The sequence below is a fragment of the Moesziomyces antarcticus genome (assembly GCF_000747765.1).
Source record: "Moesziomyces antarcticus DNA, scaffold: scaffold_v10010, strain JCM 10317, whole genome shotgun sequence".
NCBI lineage: Eukaryota > Fungi > Basidiomycota > Ustilaginomycetes > Ustilaginales > Ustilaginaceae > Moesziomyces > Moesziomyces antarcticus.
Window position 1 is genome coordinate 294,112 of NW_014639000.1, and position 21,986 is coordinate 316,097.

Consider the following 21,986-nt stretch of genomic DNA (forward strand, 5'->3'; position numbering starts at 1 on the left):
AACTTGCTTGGACTGGCTCGACAACCGCCGCACCCTCTCCGTCACTCCCTCGTCTCCTCCTCCACCATCCGATCGTCCTGCACCCTTTGTGTTTGGAGTCCGCCTGCGCTGCTCGTCCAATCGTTGGACGACAGCACAGTTGCGAGTTTGCCGGTGGCTCCCCACGTCATTCGAACAGGGTCCATCGCGAGCCATGTACTCGTCGTCGTCGTCGCTGGGAGCCAGACCTCCCCGCAAACACCACTCCTTTGAGGTCCTCTCCTCGTCTCCGTCTCCATCAGACACCACCGCAAACTCATCTCTCGATCGCGTCTTTAGCGCGCGTAGCGCCAGCAGCTTCAGCCACACCTCCTCTCCAGACACTCTTTGCAGCCAACAGACACCTCCATCATTCAAGCATACTTCCCACACCTCCTCGCCCAACGACAATCCAGCATCGGTCCCACGCCTCCCCACAGACGACGCCAACGACTCTCGCTTCGATAGCCTCCAAGACCTCCTCGAGCGAGCCGGATACAAAGAGACCCGCGTCGTCACTCCCGACCGCCACTCGCTCGCAGGCATGTTGGCCAACAAGCTCGCCACGCCTCCGCGCAAACCCAGGATGGTCGACGACTTCTCCTCCGACTCGCCCTCACTCGCCGCCTCCGAACTCCGTCGAGCCGTCCATCGATCCGCTGCGTCCACAAGCAAGAGCTTGCCCTCGCGCAGGTACAAACTCGCCACAGATACATCTTCGCCACCACCGCTGCCTGCAGCGCACCCTGCTCCTTCCAGCAGCTGGTTTTCCAGCATCTGGTTCTTTGGCGGGCCGGGCACCATCGTCAGTGACTCTGCATCCAATGCTCCGTCGGAATCATCGGCAACCCCTGTGTCCGTCCCGCAAGCCCCGGATCACGCTGCCATCGGCGAGAGCTCTACAACCCATCGCACACAATCCACATCAGCAACAGCATCATCGTCCCGCGCTCCGCCATCCACAGCCGCGAAAAAGACCGCATCGCACAACGCCGTCTGGACCGCCAGTGTCGCCTACCGCGGCTCCAGATCGCACACGGCACCCGTGCGCAAGGGCGCCTCCACCTCCAGCATCCCCAGCACCGTCCTCACTGACGACGCCGCCGCGGAGCGAGAGTGGCAGGCGCTTCAAAATGGAAGCTCTAACGCAGCCAAGCCGAGGCGGCCTGGTCTCGTCGATGCCTTTGCCAGTCCCACCAAGAAGCCACCCGCCAGCAACGCGCCCAAGTCGCAGGGCAGCCCCGGCCAGCAGCGCAAATGGAGACAAGAGCGCGCAGCATGGCGAGAATCGCTCGGCGACCTGCAGGCCATGATGGATCAATCGCGAATGCGGCGTGAGGCTGCTGCTGCCGCGAAAGCTGCAGCAGAGGCGGACGAAGCAGCTCTACCCGAAGCCAACGCTGGCACGAAAGGCAAGGCGTCACCTGTCAGTGCTGCTGCAAGCGCGGACGCGGCGCTGGCCAAGCTGTTGTCGGGGCCCGCACTGCCGTTTCTCTCGACCGATCCGGCGGTTGCGCCGCGCAACGGCTCCTGCACACGCCCCACGCACCTCAGCCTGCGACGCATGAAGAGCGTCGAGGTGCTCGGCAAGATCATGCGCGAGCGCCGCACCGTCTCGAGCGCAACGACACCCAGCGCGCAAGCGAGTGGCTCGGGAGCGGTCGAGGTGGACACGACGGCGGGACAGATCAGTCCGCGCCTAGCGAGGCGCGCCACCCCACCCAAGCTCACCGTCTCTTCGCCGCGCGGCATTTCGTCGCCCAAGGAGCTGGCGCTCGAGGGCGGCGAGTTCGAGCCTGCCTCGTGGTCGCCCGCGCGCGACGGCATCATCATCTCGAATCGGCGGGTGGCCAAGAAGCCGCGCTCGCGCCTGCGCCATGCCGCGTCGGGATCCGACCTGCGCAGCGCAGCCGCTGTCGCAGCGGAGGAGGCGAGTCTCGAGACACCCTCGCGCTCCGCACGCAGGGGACGCAGCAAGAGCCGCGCCGCCGACAGTGCGCGCGCGCCCGTCGCGGCGCTGCTGCGCGACTCGGTCGGCACGCTCTCGCGCGGCGCTACGGTGCAGGCGCTGCGCAAAGACGTGCGTGGACTCGACGAGGTCGATGGCGGGCGCGGCGGCGTCGACGATTCGCCCACCCGCATGCGCATGCGCAACGTAGCGCTGCGCAAGGACATGCCCGCCGCACGCATCACACGCACCAGCAAGATCATGCGTCTCATCGAGGATGCCGAAAACATGCCCATCATCGTCGCCAACACCGCAGAGAAGGCCTCGCTCTCGTCTTCGCTCACCAACAAGAGCCGCGACCGCATGCACGCCATCACGCGTGTGCTCGGACAGCGCCAACCAACCGCTGATGCTCAGCCACAACCACCACTGCAACGCATCTGATCCCCTCTCCATTGACACTTGCTCTTCTGCACACATATTCCTACCTCCCTCTAATCATGCCCAGGCCCTTGTCGTCATTCGTTCGTCCATTCTTTTTCTCGCATGCAAAGCATTCTTGCCTTTTGGGTTCATCACATCATATTCAAGCTTGGCAACGAAAGTGAAAGAGTGTCCATTTGATATATTACCAGTGACCCGAGGAACGACAACATACAAAAACAAGCAGACCCGGTCGAGGCTGGAGCCCGCTCCCACGCCAGTGGCGGCAGTTATTGCGTGCGCGCATCAAGCGCTCAGCACAGCTCCGGGTAGACCTTCTTTGTCCTGCCCACAATCTTCTTGACGTCCTGCGACCTGGCCCTGGTGGTGATCAGCAGAGCATCTGGCGTGTCGACCACCACGACATCGTCGACACCCAAACACGCAATCGGACGGCCCGCGGCAGGAATGATGAGACCTCCCGCCTGCGACTCGGTGACGACCAATCTCGGGTCGCCCAAGATCCTCGGCTCGCCCTCCTCGGCAGGAATGAGGTCGGCGAGCGACGCAAAGTCTCCCACGTCGTCCCAACCAAAAGTGGCAGGGATGACTGCCACCTTGCCCACTTTCGATGCCGGTTCGGCGACGGCGTGGTCAATAGCGATCTTGGGCAGCGTGGGCCAGATTTCGCTCATGACTGTCGAGCGCGCATCCGAGTCCCAGGCAGCAGCAATGCGCGTCAAACCATCGTGGAGGTCGGGGACCGTCTCCTTGAGCAGATCGAGGAGCACCTGGGCCTTGACGACAAACATACCGCCGTTCCAGCGGTAGTCACCCGTGGAGAGGTAGGCCGAGGCGGTGCGCGCATCGGGCTTCTCCTTGAACTCGGTGACGCGGCGGGCGTTGGGCGCCTCGTTGACGGAGAGCTTCTCGCCCAGCTTGATGTAACCGAAGCCGGTGGAAGGGTGCGAAGGGGCGATACCGATGGTGACGAGGTAGCCGGCCTTGGCGGTGGCGACGGCTTCTGTGACGGCCGACTCAAAGGCATCGCGACCCGAGATGATGTGGTCGGCGGCAAACGAGCCGAGGACCGCCTCGGGGTCGCGCTGGAGCAGTACGGCTGCGGCGAGACCGATGGCAGCCATCGACTCCTTGGGCGAAGGCTCTGCGAGCACGTTTGCGGTCTCGAGCTCAGGCAGCTGAGCGGCAACGCCGCTGACGTGAGCCTGGCCCGTGACGATCATCATCTGTGCCTGACCAGCTAAGGGCAGCAAACGGTCCCAGGTGCTCTGGAGCAGCGTTCGGCCCGAGCCGGTGAGGTCGAGGAGGAACTTGGGGTACGACTCGCGCGAGAGGGGCCAGAGGCGCGTTCCGGCACCACCGGCAGGGACGACCGCCCAAAGACCGAGCTTGGGCTCCTCGGCGAGCAGAGGAGCGGGCTGTGCTAGTGAAGAACCGCCCATGGACAGATGAGGAGCGTGGAGGAGGTCAAGCGTGCCGTTCTTCGGAGGCGAGGAGCCGCGGCGGCCGAGACGTGGCAGGAGGCCTGGGCTCTTGAGCGCTGGCGACATGGATCCGGGGGTCATGGAGCTGTAGAACGAGTTTCTCCTTGCGTTGGCCTCGTTCTGGGTCTCCATGTTGTCCATTCGGATGTGCAGACGGGAGAGCTGCGGAAAGGCGGGTCAGAGTGTCTGTGGGTCAGTGAATGCAAGGAGTGGCAGCAATCTAGATGCGAAAAGCAGACACTCACCTCCTTCTGCATGGTGAGAATGCCCGAAAGCACCTGGTCAAGGGCAGACTGTTCCGAGACGTTGCCCATGTTGCTTGAGGATGCGGCTTCGCCGGTGTGGAGGTCTTGAGCCGAGAGGTTGTTGAGGGCGTCCTCGTCTGCGGCGAGTCGAGCGTCGCGCGAGGAGAAAGAGGAGGTGGTGGACGAAGCGCTGGCAGGGTCAGGTCTGATGCGGTAGTCGTCGAGCTTGGAGCCAGAGTGCGGGTCGACGGACGAGTCGAGGAAGCTGCTGCGTGGGATGGCGATGGGAGTCGTCGGAGACTGGCTGGCCGAGAGGGTGGCAGGCGCAGTGGGGATGGCGAGCTGCGAAGGATGCAAGGAGGACGAGGAGGAGGGAGCGGGCGTGGCGCTGGTGGAGACGTGGTCAGCGGACGAGGAGGGGGAGATGGCGGGAGGAGACGGCATATTTAAAGAAGGAGCAGACGGTGAGACGAGCGGAGGTTTGGCCGAAGTGGTAGCGGTGGATCTAGAGGAGGCGATGATAGAGAGAGAGGCAGAGCCGGAGGAAAAAAGAGGGTAGCAAGAGTGAGTGCTTGCAGACGGGTGGCTGCCGGTGTCGATGGTGGTCGCCGTGGGCCGATGGCTGGGCGTTGAGAGCGAGAGGTTTTGGCAGGCAGAGGCTGCTGCACCGAAAGGGTCCCTGTCTCTGTTGATGACGCTGAGGGCGGGCGAGCAGCGGAAGAGCGTGCGTCTGTCCGGTTGCTCTTGAAAGAGCCACGGCAGTCCGAGCGGCAAGCAACAAGGTCGAGGACGAGGACGGAGCATGTGCCTGCCTGCCTGTCTGCCGCCTGCCACGCCGCGGCACTTCGGGTGGACCGACCGGCTGCCGTGACTTAGGACTTAGCGAGGGGCCCAACTCAAGTGTGGCACTTTAGCGCGCCTCACTCGTGCAGTAGCTAGCCTCGCCAGTTCTTCGCTGCGCCGCATGTCTAGTTTTTTTTAAGAAACGTATTTTTTTAATTTAATTCATAATATTTGGTTATTTATTTTTCTTGTCAACGAGCTGGACCGTGGGACAGCACGCGGCGCAGGGTCGCAGAGTCGCGATGCTGCTTCCACGTCGACGGCTTGCATTCGTCTCGCCAGCCTGGCCCGGCACAGCCTGGCCTGTCTGCGGATGGCCGCCGCCGGCAGTGCAATAAGTCGACGTCGTACAGCACTCGCCATGCTGATCGGTCGAAGGATGTTGCTGCTTCTACCGCAGGCACGAGAGCCGTGGAATGCGAGTAGAGCTTTGCTTTTCGGTCGCTGGTGACGTTCGAGATGGCGGAAGCGGCGGACATGGCTCGATGGCCGGGATGCGCCTCGCAAGTCGCCCGAAATGCCGACGCTCGTCGCTCGTCGCTCCTTTCCGCCGAGAGCGAGCGCACGCGGAATCGCGGCGTCGAGAGCATAAACGCTTGATCGGTCCACCCGACCATCGAGCGCCCGTTCCGCCATGACCAGCGCATTCAATCCACTCCAAGTCAAACCAAATCGTGCCGTGCCGTTCAGACGCATCTAGCGGATCAGCTCCGACACACTAACTTGGCCGTTGGAAATTGTCGCCTTAAGCTTGTCATGAGCGCTCGGCTCATTCTACGCTGCCGGTCTGTCGGAGTACACAGCGTCCAGCTGCGCAGGCTACATACGACAGCCACCAACGGCAGAAGCGTGGCAAGGCTAGGCCAAGCCAGGCCAAGCCAGGCCACGGCGCCGATGCAATTCCGAGACTGGTGCAGCTCTTCCAGCGTGGATGTGCCTGTTCCACTCCCCTTTTTAATTTTCCGTAGCCCGTGGCCGGTCGTTCGGCCATGTGCGCCTGCATCTCGGCGTCGGACTCTCGACCGTTGAGCTGGCTTTTTCCCTTTCCTGGCATGCTTTCTTCTTTGCATCTTGTCGCCAACCCATGTGCGCTCCGCAAATGATTGGCATCCAGGACATGGCAGGAACATGCACGCATTGAGCCGCCGCGTGCAGATGCACCATCCCGTGGTGCACCTCGCGGATCCTCGAGGCTGAATTTATGCGCCTCATCCGACCAGGCGGGACTTGCTGCCTCCGAGTCTTGCCGGAGCGCCTGGAGCTTGGAGCCACAAATTGACAGGCGGCGCCGGAAGTGGCGCATCTTGTCGACGGCAAAACGTGCAAAGGCGTGCACGCTTCTTTGTTGCGCTAGGCTATCCATGCTGTCGAACGCCTTGGCACGTCGGTGGCTAGGACGTCGATGCTACCGTTCGATACACACTCTCACGCGCTTGTTCCGGTCCGGCCACCACCAAACATGACGTTTGAGACCCTTATCGTCGTCTAGCGGATTGGGGCTAGTACGCTCTCCAGGCACGCGTGGCTGCAACGCTAACTTAGCGCAAGTCTTGTCGAATTTTGTTTATCGCCACCGGTCCTGACCGGCTCCTGAGACACTGCCGCTATGAAAGTCGGTACCTAGCATCTTCGCCACTCCAAGAGCAACTTGCGCAGATCGAGCGGGTACCAATTCGTCTCAACCGTAGTTAGAGGGACTCCTCGTCAGTCGGCGATTGGTCTTCAGGGCGCTGCGTTGAAAGATCACAGCGATCATCCTAACAGGCCGCGGCGACTTGGCCGGCTTAACGCTTCTCGCTGACCCGCGGCGATTCAGGCAAAGCGGAGTGCAATCGCTGATCCGAATGGGATCGTCATGATCAGCTCCTTGAGACACCAAAGCCCTATTTTTCGCTCTTGAACGAGAATGCTCAAAAAGTCGGATTTGCCAACTCCGCCCTCAGCTATGACAGCATGGTCTCTTCTCCCGATCATGCGCAGAACCCTCCGCTCTTTCTCAGGCTCGCTTAGCATCGGCGGAAAAGGCGAAGAAGAAACAGCACAGCACTCAGTCGAACCGCTTGCTCCGCTACCTCGGTACCAGATGGGCGATCGCGAGGCTCCGATCATTCTGGGGATCCTTGGCTGCTCATGACAAGCTCTATCTGCCAAAGTCCGCCGCTGCTTTGGGCGTTGCAGTCCGCCCTTGACGCCAGAGCTTTAGCCGCCAGCCGCATTGTTTGCACTCGCATCATGCAGCGATGATGTGGCCGCATAGTAAAGCATTTGTTGCGTCGGCATCGATCGCATTACAGATCCATCGTTTGCCAAGCCAGTCGTGGGTTCCTGGTGGGTTCCCCTCTTCGAGCCTGGTGACCCTTCCAGGGTTTCGCCCAGCCGAGCTCGCAACATCAAAGCGCGGACAGCTCGCGGAACTTGGCCCTGAATCGACCTCGCGTGTCGAGTGCTCGAGCGACGGCAGGATGGGCGCTGTTGCTCGCGATCTTGAAGGCACACACGGTCGTTCGCGATCTCATAGCTTCGTCGTCATCGTGCCTGTCTGTTCGCAGATCTCAAGTCGGACCTTGCATGCCGTCTCGCTTTGCATCTCGTCCGTCCATTGCGCCGTCGACGAATCTGGGGTTTGAGCTGCACGGCAAAGTTCGAGGGTCCCTGCTTCGATGCCACGGCAATGTCGTGGGCCCTGCTGTTCCTGCATCGCTGCGTTTTTTTCTGCCTCGATCGTGCCTCGCGCCCTCCACCCGCCAGAACGGTCGTCTGGAATCCGAGGTATCCGTGCCGCACGATCCAGCGGGATCGTCCGTTCCAGTTTCATCGAAACACGGTCAAGCCGATTCGCCCAGGTTTGAAACCACACACAAACGCACAAACACCACACAGTCGGAACAGCCGCCAGCCTTCCCACGCCATCCATGGCAGCCCATCCAATCGCTTGCTTCCGATGATGTCCTTGTGCGGATGCAGCCAGTTCCGCGGCTTCATTTTGGTCCTTTTCGCGTCCCACTTTTTGAACCCCAATTTTTCATTCGCGAAGGAAAGTGCTTGGACACAGTCGAGCTAGCAAGCCAATGGCATGGCGCTGCCCAATGAGAAACATGGCTGGTCAGTCTCAATCAAGACAAAGCAATAACGCTGAAGTGCTGTTGTCAAGAAGGCAGCTCGAGTGTGAAGTTGGAGCATCACAGATGTTCGAAAAATACGACAAGATGTTAGACCACTACCATTATCTGTTTTATCGATGTCATGAAGCGCGGCCTCACACACTGAAGCCAAGCGCACGGCCTGCAGATTCGTCGTGTTGGAGTGGAGGCGAGAGGGGCGTGCCGGCGTGCTGCGAGCGTGGCGCTCTTCAGGGTCTCCGAGTCGGGCAGGGCAACACACGATTCCACAAACACAGCATCCGACCTTTCTTCTCATCGCAAGGGCGACCAACACCCTCCCTCTTCGACTCTTCAGATCGGACTCCAGTGGCTTCTCGCCTCGGTGCACGATGCAGAGCTAGACACAACCCGGGACGACGCGCTACCCGCTGTCCAAAAGCAATACCTCGGCTCACGCACTTTGGTATCTCCGTGACGACCATGTCCGCTGGTACACCCCCACGAACTGCCGGCCCAGCCTTGGGAACAGACGCACCAACGCCCGATGCTGTCATTCATCACGAACAGCGTCGTATAGGCAACATCTGTGCCATCCTCGTTCGCAATCTCTCACTGAGACCAACACGCGACCGTGCGCTCCAGACCCTTGCTTATAAGCGCCCCGGCGGCTCGAGTCGCTACCACACAACTTCAGACGATGCCGATCTCACGCTCAGTCTCGCGCGATCCAACAGCAAAGGCAAAAGCAAGGCACAGACAGACGCCGCGCATCGACGCCGCAGGAGTGCCAGCTGGAGTCGGCTCGACCCAAACTCATCCGACGATCCGTCGGCAGATGAGCTCGACGACGACCTCGCTTCTCCCGTGACTGCGAGCAGGACACTGGCAGCAGGGAAGCGTAGAGATGCACGTGGACGCCCTGCCATCCTTGCCAATCGTCGCCGCACGTCAGACCACGAGCTGACACTGGCCAGCAGTGCGCATTCGGTAGGCTCCGCCGACAGTTTTCACGCAGAGGCGAGCCCACGTCCGATCCTCAAGCGATCCTCCAGCACACGCGATGGCAGAGATGCAAGGATGCAATCCGGATCTCCGGGCAATTCATCTACATCAGGGTTCCTCGACGAGCTTGGCGCCAACACCACCATGCTATCGCGCTCCGACTCGCGCAGCTCCTCACACTCGTCGCGCACCATTCGCAGACCGTCACATCGCGCGAGGACCACCAGCATGACATCCTCCGGCAGCTTTCGTAGCGTTCGCTTTGACGAAAGTCACATGGGCTCATCAGACGATGCGCGGCGCCCGACGCGCGCCTCGGGCCGCATCCATCCCTCCTCGCGCTTCTCGCTCTTTTCGCACAAGAGCCTCGCGCAGATCATGCAGGAGCGCATGCTCGAATGCTACGTCGAGCTCTCCGTAGTCGACGGCGACAATTCGACTGACAAGGGCGCAAATGCAGCAGGGCCCAAGAAAATCTTCTACCGCAGCCCAAACTCCAAACCCGGCCTGCATCATTCGTGGGGCTATCAGGGGGGAGATTCGATCCTGCCGGAGCGCGACTTCAATTTGTCGCCAGGCATGCTATCCCCAGCTGCGCCTCTGGAAGCCTCTAGGGTTCGAATTGCAGTTTGGGCGCGCCCGCCGCCTGCACCTCGGGCAGGTGCCACCTCAGGCAAACCCGCTGGGACACGAGCAGCAGAGGAGTGGAAGCTCGTGTGCCAATCAAGCGTCGATCTGCGCGACCTCGAGCCGCTCTCCGCAAATCATCAAGACGCTACGCTCAGCGTCCCGCCCAACTCGATCGTGCTTGGACTGGCGCTGGGCGCCAACTCGCTCTCAGGCCGTGCAAGTTTGTCGCCTGCAGCACCGAGCTCGAATTCCGCAGTAGCCAAATCGACATCAGAAGAGGGCAAGAAAACGGAGCCCACACTAACGCGCAAAGCCAGCGAGAGAGAAGTAGAGCGGACGCGACGCATCTTAGAGAGCATCGTCTACTATACAGTCCCGCTCGACTCCATCATAAGGACCACGGATACGGGCACCTCCGGTGGCGCCATCCCTTCACCCGCTGTGGGCAAGGGCAAGCCCCGATCACCGGGTCTCCCACGTCGAACTTCTCGAGATGGATATGCCTCGGACCCCGAGAACACGCCGGTGCGGAAAACAACTCCCGACAGCCCGAAAGGCCCACACGCGCAGACAGAGGTGTCTAACACTGGCCTTGCGACTTCTCCTGCCGCGGAACTCGCGCTTCCAGGCGCTGCGGAGACGCGAAGGCGCGAGAGACGCAAAGCATTCGAGGAGGAGCAGCGACGTGCGCTCGAGCTCAGCCTCCGCGAGACCAAGATGATGCCCAGCTACACTCTGGAACAGGCGCGGCATGTGGCTCGAAAGCAGGCCGAGCTTAGAGCAATGATGGCCGAAGTGGATGCCCTGAGGCGGCAGATCGGGAACGTGCTGCGGGAGCCTTCTGGGCAGATACAACTCCGGCTCAAGCGGGAGCAGCAAGCAGCACGATGCGAGGACAGGCGGCGACTGGCCAGAGACGAAGCGCACGAGCTCGAGCGGAGAAAGGCCGAGCTAGAGTCCAAGAAGGCGGCTCTCGAAGCGCGGCGTAATGCGATGCGTGCGTCTGGCGCGCTATTCGAGGCCGCACAGCGTACGACCAAGCAGCTTCGAGAGGAGCTGAGCGCGCTACGCAGCATCCGGGCCGACGTATCGCTGGATGTCCACTCGCAGCAAGCGTCGTTGTTGCGAGACCTCGAGATCATCTTTCCTGTCGAGTTATCCGACGCATCGTCGCTGCTCTTCTCCATCTGTGGCCTGCCGCTGCCCAACGCTGTTGCATCGCTGCCGCCGGCCGAACTTGCGCATGAAGAAAAGCGGTGGAAGGACACCGTAAAACGGCACGTGCCTGCAGCGACACGGCCCATCTTCCATCCGTTCGACGACGATACGATCAGCAGCGCATTTGGCATGGTGGCACAGCTGGTGCTGCTGCTCAGCACGTATCTGGCTACGCCGATCCACTATCCGCTGGCAACGGCGGGCAGTCGAGCCGTGGTGCAGGACGGCATCTCGCTCATGAGCGGTCCGCGCGCCTTCCCGCTGTACGCAAAGAGCATGGAGAGGTATCGGTACGAGTATGCAGCTTTCTTGCTCAACAAGGACATCGAACAGCTCATGAACGTTCACTCGGTCACCGTAATCGATATAAGGCATACGCTGCCCAACATCAAAAACCTCATGGTCACGGTCGCCGCGGCTCCACCCACCAGCCATGCGACGCGCAAAAGCCATATTGGCAAGAATGAGATCGCGCTGCGCTCGGCGGCGGTCTCGCTGCCTCCTGTGAAGGACGATGCCGGGCACGAGACCGGGCTGGTTCAGCAGACGAAGCGCGGAACAGGGCTGGGGATCGGGCTGCCAAAGCTCCCAGGTGCAGCGCAGGCTGGTGAGGCCGAGTCGCCGGCAGACACACTCGTCACGACCCGTGTTCTCGGAGCGCCGTCGAAACCGGCCGCCACCAATGCCACGGCCAGCGGTGCGATTGCATCCGTCTCGCGTGCCTTCAGCTACTTTAGTGGCAGCGGTGGTAGCACGCGCTGAACCGGATTGTCTTCGATCCTCACTTGTCGGCACGGAAGGAACATTCGCAATGCATCGTAGACCAAATGCCACTTTATTTCGCTCAGATGCTGGACGATTCGCACCTCGGCTATGCAGAGCAGCATGTTTCAGAGTATAGATGGGCATCATGCAGACCACGGCTGACGGTCATAGGTGCCCTTTCGAGGCCACATCAAGAAGCGCCAACCTCGGCTGCACAAAGCAATGCTATGCACTTGAGGGACCTAACAATGCTGAAGCTTTGCAGATGGCTGTTAAGTCTCGCGTCTAGGCGCGCCTCCACATTTGGTCCATCTATTTCTGAGCTGCGGTTCTGCTTGGACGACGAGACCGGACAGTCAGCAACCGTGCAGTCGCAGGTGAAGCCGCCTTCTAGTCAGCCGTCTGCTTCTGTCCATGCCGACTGACCATCAGGACACGTGCTCTACCCAGCCATCACCACGACCGTCAGGATCGTTGCATCGACCGCGCTCACACACGCCGACGCCTCGCGATCCTTTGCAACAAGTCCTGTCGCTCGCGCAGGCACGCAACATGGACAGCTCGCAGCACAGCCCGAACGCGGCAGGCAACGGCACGACTCGGCTGCCTGGCCTTGCGGGCACGCAGTCGGAGAAGCAGCTCACCCAACGCGAGCTCGCGGCGCTCAAGACGATCAAGCGCAATGTCGACACCACAAAGTACGGCGGCTGGATGCTCGGCGCTGCCGGAACGTTTGTGCTGCTCGGACGGCGCAAACCGCCGCCGCGTCTTCTTTCAAAGCTCGGGTGGAGTGTGGTGGGCGGGCTTGGAGGCTCGTTCCTCACCATGCCCATCGGCATCATGATGAGCCGTGGTGCGCTTAAAGATGTGGAAGACCCTCAGCATCTGCGTATGGTGCTGGCGGGTGCCATCGAGGAGCAGCGCCAGGGACGCAAGCCCCAGGTGAGCGTTGCCCCGCCCAAGGGCCTGGATGGCGAGACCGATGCTCAGCAAGAGTGGGGCGGCGAACGCGCCGCACAGACAGAGGCAGCCTCCTTCGATAGTACGGGAAACCTCAAGACACAGGGAGGCTCGGATTCGTTCGACTCGTTCTCGTCTTCGCAGCCGTCTTCCAGCACGAGAAATGGACGCGGCAACGCCGGTATGCCGGCTGCCGGCCCTTCGAACGATGGCGAGTCGCCTACGGGCACAGGTGCTGGAACGCGCTGGGCGCAGCTGCGGGGTGAGCGCAGTGTCGAGCCCAGCAAGTGGGAGCGCATCCGCCAGGACAACGCGCGCACTGCGTACTCGCGCTCAGGATCGGCGCAGGCAGAGCCGTCCGACACGCCATCGCAGGGCGCTCAACTCGGCTCTGCCAACAGTGCACCTCCCTCGCGACCACTTCGGCCGGCGCCGCGCTCGCGCGACGAGCCGGTGATGACGCTCTCGGGTGACCAAGACGATCCGCGCTGGTCGTCGCCCGCGAGCTTTTCTCCGCAGTCGAGCGGGTGGGGTGGCGGCGAGTTTCTTGACGATCCGGCGGGTGGCGACAAAGATGCCACGCAACGAAGCCGTGCGAATGGCCGACGTGGCTATGGCATCCTGTCGGTCAACGAGGAGCGTGGCGGGGTTCAAATCGAGTCGGATGCGCCTATCCAGGTCGTCAAAGGCTCGCTGCTCACCGCTCTGGGAGGCGGCCTTTTTGGGTCGGCGTACGGCGTGCTCAAGGGGCGTCAAGGTGCAGGCACGATTCTGGGCACAAGGATGGCGATGAGCACGTTTGCTTTTGCGTTTCCGTTCTTTGCGGTGCGCGAGTACGTAATCTCGCCCGTGCTGAACCGCACGTCGAGTGGACCGGATCCGGCCAACCGAAGCATGCGACTGCGCACGGTGGCACCCAACCGCCACACGCACAATCTGCTCGCCAGTGGGCTGGCGGGTGCGGTGGTCGGTGCGGGCGCTGCCGCCTTCACACGAGGTCCACGAGCGATTCACAAGGGCGTGGCGACTTTCGGCGTGGCGTGCACGGCGCTGCAATTGGCAGGCAACGAAACTCGCATTGTGCGCGATGCACTGCTTCGACCCTCGCCGCGTCCTGTCCCGGTGGCCGCCTCGCCATCCAGCCCCGATGCGGCTGTGTCGGCATCGCAGGCTGTGGCGCCGATGGCTGACGTGCAGCCGACACCGTCCGCAAGCGAGACGCAGGAGACCAAGCCGCAAAAGTCGGCTTCGTGGCTGTCCAAGGTGAAGAATGCCATGCCCATCAGGAGCGTCACGGACGAAGAGTACGAGGAGAAGCTCAACAAGCGCCTCACCAGCGTCAACCAGCGCATGGCCGATGTCGAGACCGAGATCCGCGAGATCGAGGCGCTGCTCCAGCAGAAGGAGGCAGGCTTCCGGCCCACTAGCTAGGCTCAAAATTGTAGTTGCCCGACTTTCTCGACTCCACGCCGAAATGAAGTGCATGCAGCTGATCCGGACGAGTGCCGTTCGAGAGTCTGACCGAAGGTCTGTTGCGTGAAATGAGTCGTGTTTTCTGTGGTGCGTACAAATACAGGGAATGGGCGATGTCGGATGCAGCCGACGTGATTTGATGATGAGACTATCCCTGGCGCTGTAGAGATGGGCAAAGGAGGCATCAGCAACTGTTCGCTGCTGTCTGATCAGATCAGTGTTGGCTGGAAGACCTACCTGCTTGTGCTTGGGGTCCTTGGAGCAGATGACGTAGAGCCTGCCTTTGCGGCGGACGACGGAGCAGCCGTCGCAGAACTTCTTGACGGACGAGCGCACCTTCATTCCACGCTGCTGAGCTGCTGTCGATGCGAGCGCTGCCGACTGCTGGAGGGCTGGTGCTGCGGGACGGGCGGCTGTGGTCATGGCGGCCTTGAGCATGGCGGCCGAGGTGGCAGAGGAGCAGCATCGCACCTGTACCTGTGCGGTCACGGCCGTGCGCAACGGCTTCGACACAACGCGCAGTGCTGCTTGCAACATCTTGTCACGGGTAGAATAGAATCGAGGAGGCCGTGTGTAGGGTGTTGAGAGTTGGTTGCCTGACAAGAACAAAGATGGTGAGATGTAGCAGGTGTCGAGCTTCTGGTCAAAAGCAGCGCGGGCTGCTTTTCGGCCGATAAGAAGATTCGTGATTTTGTGGAAAGAGCGTTCAGGAGCCGCCTAGAAAAAAGGGTCTGCAGAGGACCCGCCGACCTTTTTTTTTGCTCGCTGCTAGGCTGAACATTTTTTTGGCCAGAGAGCCTCCACACATGTTTGACCTTCGCTCGCCAACTCCAAGGCGGATCCTACATTTCACCACCTCCAGCGTCATCACTTCGCTTTGGTAGGCAGTCCTTCAGGCCTTGAATCGGGATGCCATCAGCTGCGCGCCCACAAGACGGCGCTACGGCGGCCGAGCCTGGCACATCGGCATTGGCCGCGGCAAGCATCACCACCTCGGAGCAGCTCGTCAAGACCCTCCGTGTTCCTCAGACACCCGCCAACGGCATCAGCAAGGTCTCGATCGCATCAGAGGCATGGAAATCGCAGGAGTTCTTCGTCCCGAAGAAGGCGGAGCTACTCTCGCAGTGGATCCTCGAGCATCTGTGTTCGGGCCTGCGCGGTGCAGCGTCCGCCAGTAACCATGGGACGCCGACCAAGGGCAAGGGCAAAGGCAAGCAGCAGCAGCAGCAGCAGCAGAAGGGGAAGGCGGCAGAGACCGTCGGCCCAATCGAACTCGATCTTGAGGCATGGACACTGCTCGCCAGCATCATTGCCGCCCAGACTGGGTCAGAGTCGGATCTGACCGAGGCGTCGAAACGCAGCTGGCTCTCGCACCTCGCCAACACGCAACCCACGCTTCAGCTCGCCGGTGCACTCGCCAGGCAACTCGAACAGGCACAAGCCACGTCAGATGCCGATCGTTTTCAGTTGTTGTCCGCCGCCGAGGCGTCGCTGGTGAAGCTCCTTCCGCCCGCCACGTCCCGCACAGCAGCAACCAACGTCGAAACCGCCACCGACGCCATCCATGCGTGGCTCGAGTTCTTCAGTCAACCACGCTCCTCAGCAGAGTCACAAAGCGGGTTTGAGATCCTCAAGTCCATCGTGGTTACGTGGGCCACCGCTCTCCAGTACGGCTCGAACGCCAAACGCAACCACCACCACTTTTGCACACGCACATTGCCTGCTCTCGTCCGAGCACTGCAAGCGGTCAGTCTCCAATCGCTGCAAAACGAAAGCGCAGCCAACAGCGCATCGGCCCTGCTCGAACTCGTCAAGCAGATCGCGGCAGAATCCCTCTTCACCGAAGATGTGCATAGATCCTTGCTGCAGGCTGGTCGCAGTGCCGAGCTCGGCAGCGCAGTCAACTGGAGAGAGCCCAAAGCAGCCTCAACCGAGGTCGTTCAGCAGCTCGTCTCCTTCCTGCACGGACAGGGATCTGACGACAGGATCACATCTACCGCCGCGCTCGGCTCGCTACCCGTACTCAGCGAGCTACTCTATACAAGACTCAGCCGCAGCGAGTCGCTCAACTCGATGGCGAGCTCCAGCACCACATCTGCTGGCTCTGTGCGCGAAACACAGCTCGCCCTCGTTCGCAAGACCATGCTGGCCGAGTGGCTTTTCCCCGTGCTGCCGTTCCTGGTCACGCCTTCTGAGCGTGCTTCGCAACAGAACTCTGCCGACCGGGCTGCGGCGCGCAAGGGTGTGCTGCGCGGCATCGAGCGCGATAGCCTCTACATCATCGGCTGCGACGAGCACGAGGCGTGGCGCTCCTTCTTCAGCACCCTCTTCAACGACATTCGAGATGACCTGAGCCGCATTGCCACCGACGAATCCGAATCTACAAGTGCGCATGTCGAGATCGCCGATCACTTCCGCAGCCTCACTCTGCTTTGGCGACTTGAAAAGTCGGTCGTCGAAGATGACCTGGTCGACATCTTGGCCATGGCCGCCGTACAGCCCGTCGCCAAGCCAACAATCAGGAGCGCAGAGGAGCTTGGAATCTCGACGCGCGCTGGATTCGACTTTATTCGCGAGGTAGCAGCCCTGGATGTTCGATTCCGCACGCTGCCGGCTCTGGTGAACAACATCATGCCCAGCCTCCCGCTCGCTGCCGAGCGCCTGGCGGGGCGTGGCAGGGAGCTTGCCGAGTCGCTATATGTCTCACAGACCTTCCTTGCCGAGCTCGCCAAGCTATGCCACGACAGCGTTACCGCGATGCAGGTGCCGGACCTCGTGAACCGGATCCCGACGATGGTGCAGAATGTCGGTTCCGCTCTAGACGCACTCACGGTCGACACTGGCAAGGCTGCAAAGAGACAGCGCAGGGCCTCGGGCGGCGCGGACAGCAGTGCGGCCCACGCGGACACCGCGGCGCTACTCGTTCAGCTGCGGATCGCGGCCACGGTGGTGCAGAGCGTGAACGTCGCGCCTCAGCTGCGCGCACGCTCGGTTGCAGCAGCGGAGGAGTTGCACAACTCGCTGATATTGCCGTGTCTCGATGCTGTGCTCGGCTCCACTCGTGCTGTACCGGCATCTGGCGTGTGCGGTGTGGCAGCGGCGGCGTTGCAGCTCCGGCATTCGTTGCTCTCGGAAAAGTGGCGCTATGATCCTTCAGAACCGGTCAAACTCGACGGCTCGCTGCCGACAGAAAGCCTGCCGTGCCTCGAGGTGGCGTTGGACGAACGCGCCGACTCGCTCATCGAGATCTTGGCTCTGCGTGATGGACAAGGCGCAGCCGAATCGGCGCTGTGCCAGCTGCAGTTCCAGATTCTCCAGGCGCTGCTGCAACGTGCCGAGAGAGACGCATTCTTGGGACGCCACGAGTCACGCTACTGCCAGTTGATCTCTGCCGATGCGGCGCCGATCGCGCAGCTGCTCGACGAGATCGTCGCCGTGTCGGGCTCAAAGGAGGCGGGGACGATGTGGTCGGGTCGCCCGACGCAGCTTCGTGGGCGTGCAGAGCTGCTGCAAGCCGTGTGGTTGGCGATTGTTACGCGTTGGGCACCGCTGCTCGACCGGCTTGCGGACGAGGCCCTCCTGGCCCGACTCGCTGCTGCCGTCATGGCGGCTTCAGCGGCGGGTGAGGAACAGGATACGGCAAAGGGATGCATGCGCTACATCTCGACGACTGCGCTGCGCAACGCAGCCTTCCTCGAGCTACCCAACGTTCGCCGCCACGTAATCGCATGCATCCAGCAGCGCGTGGATCCCAGCGGCAGGGATGTGGAGAGTCGGCTGGCGGCCACGACGGCGCTGTGGCTCACACCCTCGGAATGGATCGCCAAGCCGGCACGTGGCGCACTCACCGCCAAGCTCCTTGCTCTCGATCGTGACATTGCTTCAGCTGCACACCAGCAGAAGGGCCATGCAGGTACAACGGGCTGGACAGAGCTCCGCAAGCTGCTCGCGCGGCTGCTCGAGGCGGACTTTGCAACCGAAGCCGACATCAGCGACGCGGACTTGTTGAGCTCCCTGCGTACCTTTGTCGCCAGTGACGAGCAAGACCCGGCGTGGCAGCGTGCCTCACTCGCTGTCATCCGCGCCACCGTGAACGTGCTCTTGCAGAGGGGAAGCTTGAACGCGGATATTCGCTCGGCGCTCGTGCAAGGAGCTCTCGAGGCCCGCCGTCAGGCAAGCGGCGACGCCTCGCACGTCACTTTCAGGGAGCGCGCGGCACAGGACATGTTTGCTGCGCTTTGCAGCGGCGGTGTTGCCGAGTCGGAGCTGCTCGGGGCCGATGCGGACAGGGACGTGGCACAGAAGAGCCTCGAGGCGCTCAAGACGCTTGGAGCTGCCGCCGGCCTCGACACCGCCACGGGCGTGATCACGACGCTGGAGCTGGCACTCTACCACTTGCGCGAGATCCGCCTGCGTATGAACGGCACGCGCTCGGATGCCAGCGAGCTCGGTGCCGCTGTGACCAAGGACGTGGTCACCGCGCTCTGCATCCTGCTGGGTCGCGGTAGTCTCGTTAGTGACGCAGATGATGCCCACGCCAAGCTCGTGCGCACTGCAGCAGATGTGGCGCTGGAGCTTTTGCGCTGTCTGCAAGGCGCACCGGCGGCCGGAGCTTGTCTGGCGTACTCGGCGTTGGTGTCGTCGCTGCCAGAGGTGGGCGAACAGCAGCGCGTGCGTGACGGCCTGCAGCGCATCGTCTCGCGCCTCGACACGGAGCAGTACGATGCGACACTGAGCCAGCTACTCGCAGCATTGTCTAGTGCCTCCACGCTGGAGGGTGCGGGTGCGGACGCGGATGTGGGTGCACTGATCGGGACGGTGGGGCTGGTGTTGGGCAGCGCGCCGGAGGGCACGTCCAAGATCGCTCGCGACCATCTGGCGCACTGGCTTTCACTGCTCGTAGGGACCACCGCGGGCCCGGTGCGCGTAGGTGCGATGGTGGCGTCAGTGTCTGCACTCGATCTGCTCTGCAGGCACCATGCAATGCTTCTGCGTACGCAGGATGTTCATGCCATGATGCAGCTCTTTGCTACGCTGGTGGGACCGAGCGCGCGTGACGAGGTATCTGGTACCATCTCGTCACTCCCGGCCTCTCGTCGGGATGCGGTGCGCAGCGCGATCTTCATTGGCATCGTTTCGACGCTGGGTTCGCTCATGCGGCTGCGCCAGGACCTCGTCCTCGGTGGGCTGCCGCAACTGGGTGCGCTGCTCGCGCGGCTGTGTGCGCTGTTCCGCCGGTTGAAACGCACGCCTTCGGGCATGCAGCGTCGTCAGCTGCGGCGCGACCTGCCGGCCTGGTTGGACCCGGTGGAGGTGACTCCGCTGGGCGAGCACGAGGCACGCGCGTTGAGTAGGCTGCTCAGCTCGCTGGTGGCCAAGAACGTGTCGCTCAAGAGCCGGGGCGACGAGGGCAAGGCGCAGAGTCTGGCCAAGCCGTTTTCAAAGCACGCGACGTACGTGCTGGTGGCGTATCTGCGCAGTCTGACCGCGCCGAATGCAGTCGTACCGTTCGAGGTGCGCGCCGAGCTCGAGGTGGGCATGCTGACACTGTGCGGCATCATGGGCCACCACCAGAGAGACGCCGCCATGGTGGGCATGCTCGACGCCGCGGGCAAAGTGCTCATGAAGAGGATCTGGAGCGAGTACGAGAAACAGCGATACAAGGGCCAGTAGCATCCGCTTCGTTGCTCAATATCAAAGCGTGCTACGCTGTTCTGTCGGTTTGGGGCTGAGTGTGTGAAGCGGTGATTGAGGTGCGAGGCTAGGGTTTGGAAGGGGTTGCATCGAGTCGGACGATGGGTTCGGGGCGTTTGTTGAACAAGATCTTGCGTCTGATGACGCTGACCACGTCGTAGTACACTGCAGTCTGTCTTTCGTCCTCCTCGTCGTCGTCTGGGGTTGCCTCGTCGATTCCGTCGAGGGCATTCGCTCGTTCGGACGGTTTCTCCATTGGCGTAGGTCGGGGAGGACTCGAGCTGAAATCCAATGCGTCCTTTGCTCTTCTTGGCGACACAGGTTCTGGTGGTGGTGAGCTTTCTAGCTTTAGTCGTTTCTCCTGTCCGCGCTCTGGATCACCGGCTCTGCGCTTTGCATTGCCCACGTCGACCAGCACGTGCTTCTGGGCCGCATCGGGACGAATCTTCTTCTCCAGCACGGCAAGCGGACGCGCAAGGCTGACGAATTTACCCTCGAGCCGGTGGTGCGAGATCATGAGCACCGGTCGATCCGGCCGTGTCGGCTCAAAGCTCATGGTGCCCAGCAGCTGGTTGCCGTCGGGATGCTGGTGGTCGATTTCCAGCTCGCCCTGCAGCTCGATCAGGACGAGCTCGCCGTTGGGTGTGAGCGCGGTGAGCGGCGCCGGCGCATCGATGCGTCCAGTCCGAGACGGCCCAGCACCTGACGAAGACGGGAGATTAAGGTGAATGCGCATCGTTGAAGTCGAGGAGGGTGAGGAGGAGGAAGAAAGTGTTACTTTGGCACTCAAAGGTGGCGGGGCGCGTCGCGCTGACGAGGCGCGCGTAAAGTGCGTCCAAGGTGGTATCGGCGATTTGGTTGACCGATCACGCCAGTGCGCAGCCAAAATTTGGCCACGCCCCGCGAGTTCAGACAGGTGCAAAGCGACGTGTCATCCGCTGAGTTGCGCTTCCAAGCAGCGCCCCGCGGAGATGGCCACCGACCCACACGAGCGTGTGCGCAGCTTGCATTGCAGCTCGCGGCAAGGCAAGCGTCCCGCCCCTGAGCTGCGGCAGTCGCCTGCAGCCGGCACAGTGCAAGCGTTGACCCAGCACTGGCCACATTGGCTCTACACGACCTTTGAGACTGACGTCGCATGTGCCGATGCAACGGCTCAGCCCTTCTCCTTGCCAAGCCTCCCTGTCATGGCTACGGAGCGAGAGGCGAGGCGAGCGTCGCAAGCGTCGGCTGTTCCGCACACCCATGCGACCCTGAAATCGAGCGCAGAGCCGCAGCGGGTGCAGCGCAGGCGAAACGGGCGGAACCAGTCTCGCTTGCTCTCTCGGCTGCTGTTGATTGTGATTCGGCCGGCCCTAGAAGCCAAAAAAAAAATAATCAAAAATCAATTGATTCTCGTCAAAAAAAATTAAAAATCGGCGCTTGGCTGCCGCACGAATCCTGCTCTGTTGTGGATGGACGCTGTCGTGAGACCTGCGGTTCCAACCCACTTGAGCTCGCTCGCTCGGATGCGCCGTTTTTGGCAAAAAAAGCTCGGAGGGAGGCTAGGTTAGAGTGAGAGGGAGGTGAGAGAGAAAGGGCCCTGGAAAGGCCCTGCCGAAGCGGCTCGAAACCCACTCTCTCACACGCTCTCGCCCGCTCGCAGCTGCACCCGTGAGATTTGGACCGGACGCTCCACCCGCATCGTCGTGGGTGCTGCTCCTCGAAGCCTCGTCGTCCCTCATCCAGCTCGACGCTGTCGGTCTTGCTCGTCAGCTCGATCCATCATCCGCACCACCAGCAACCAGGCAGTCATCTGCTACCGACCACCTCCAACCTCAGCCTGGCTTCAACTGCACCGCTGCGTCTGCCGTGCTCGTCCATCTCCATCGCTGGAATTCGTCCTCCCGCACAATGATGAATTGATCCTCAACTCACCTTCGGCCTTCGCCCTCTGTGGCTGTCCGACAGGACTTCCTCCCACCTCGCATCCCGCATCTCGCATATCGCTGCACGCCTCCAACGGCGCCCGCATCGATCCTCGAAGCCCAGACATTCGACGCGAGAAGATACCCCTCGCCGCTGTACAGCTGCAACGCCCGTGCGCCGGACACCGTGCACCACCCGCTATCCTCAACGCAAAGCGAAGTACACCAATCCATCCTGCCTATTCGTAGCTCGCGGC

At 61.8% G+C, this 21,986-nt stretch overlaps 8 protein-coding genes across 8 annotated transcripts; 5 read left to right on the forward strand and 3 right to left on the reverse strand.

Moving 5' to 3' along the window:
- Positions 1–193: 193 nt before the first annotated feature.
- Positions 194–2,410, forward strand: PAN0_010c4032 (uncharacterized protein; the record flags this gene model as incomplete). Its single annotated transcript, XM_014800487.1, has 1 exon — positions 194–2,410. The coding sequence occupies one exon, from the start codon at positions 194–196 to the stop codon at positions 2,408–2,410; it is 2,217 nt and encodes a 738-aa protein (XP_014655973.1).
- A 293-nt stretch (positions 2,411–2,703) lies between these two features.
- Positions 2,704–6,345, reverse strand: PAN0_010d4033 (mannose-1-phosphate guanylyltransferase; the record flags this gene model as incomplete). Its single annotated transcript, XM_014800488.1, has 4 exons — positions 2,704–4,056; positions 4,140–4,836; positions 5,188–5,637; positions 5,810–6,345. 4 exons carry the CDS (start codon positions 6,343–6,345, stop codon positions 2,704–2,706), a joined length of 3,036 nt encoding a protein of 1,011 aa, XP_014655974.1.
- A 2,218-nt stretch (positions 6,346–8,563) lies between these two features.
- PAN0_010c4034 (uncharacterized protein) lies at positions 8,564–11,695 on the forward strand (the record flags this gene model as incomplete). Its single annotated transcript, XM_014800489.1, has 1 exon — positions 8,564–11,695. The coding sequence occupies one exon, from the start codon at positions 8,564–8,566 to the stop codon at positions 11,693–11,695; it is 3,132 nt and encodes a 1,043-aa protein (XP_014655975.1).
- Positions 11,696–12,112: 417 nt separating this feature from the next.
- On the forward strand, positions 12,113–14,089 carry PAN0_010c4035 (uncharacterized protein; the record flags this gene model as incomplete). The annotated part of the gene is made up of 1 exon (XM_014800490.1): positions 12,113–14,089. One exon carries the CDS (start codon positions 12,113–12,115, stop codon positions 14,087–14,089), a length of 1,977 nt encoding a protein of 658 aa, XP_014655976.1.
- A 190-nt stretch (positions 14,090–14,279) lies between these two features.
- PAN0_010d4036 (50S ribosomal protein L36) lies at positions 14,280–14,668 on the reverse strand (the record flags this gene model as incomplete). The annotated part of the gene is made up of 2 exons (XM_014800491.1): positions 14,280–14,291; positions 14,369–14,668. 2 exons carry the CDS (start codon positions 14,666–14,668, stop codon positions 14,280–14,282), a joined length of 312 nt encoding a protein of 103 aa, XP_014655977.1.
- Positions 14,669–15,040: 372 nt separating this feature from the next.
- On the forward strand, positions 15,041–19,804 carry PAN0_010c4037 (uncharacterized protein; the record flags this gene model as incomplete). Its single annotated transcript, XM_014800492.1, has 1 exon — positions 15,041–19,804. One exon carries the CDS (start codon positions 15,041–15,043, stop codon positions 19,802–19,804), a length of 4,764 nt encoding a protein of 1,587 aa, XP_014655978.1.
- An 88-nt stretch (positions 19,805–19,892) lies between these two features.
- PAN0_010d4038 (uncharacterized protein) lies at positions 19,893–20,561 on the reverse strand (the record flags this gene model as incomplete). Its single annotated transcript, XM_014800493.1, has 1 exon — positions 19,893–20,561. The coding sequence occupies one exon, from the start codon at positions 20,559–20,561 to the stop codon at positions 19,893–19,895; it is 669 nt and encodes a 222-aa protein (XP_014655979.1).
- A 235-nt stretch (positions 20,562–20,796) lies between these two features.
- PAN0_010c4039 (uncharacterized protein) lies at positions 20,797–21,978 on the forward strand (the record flags this gene model as incomplete). Its single annotated transcript, XM_014800494.1, has 3 exons — positions 20,797–20,962; positions 21,468–21,572; positions 21,773–21,978. The coding sequence occupies 3 exons, from the start codon at positions 20,797–20,799 to the stop codon at positions 21,976–21,978; spliced, it is 477 nt and encodes a 158-aa protein (XP_014655980.1).
- Positions 21,979–21,986: the final 8 nt, after the last annotated feature.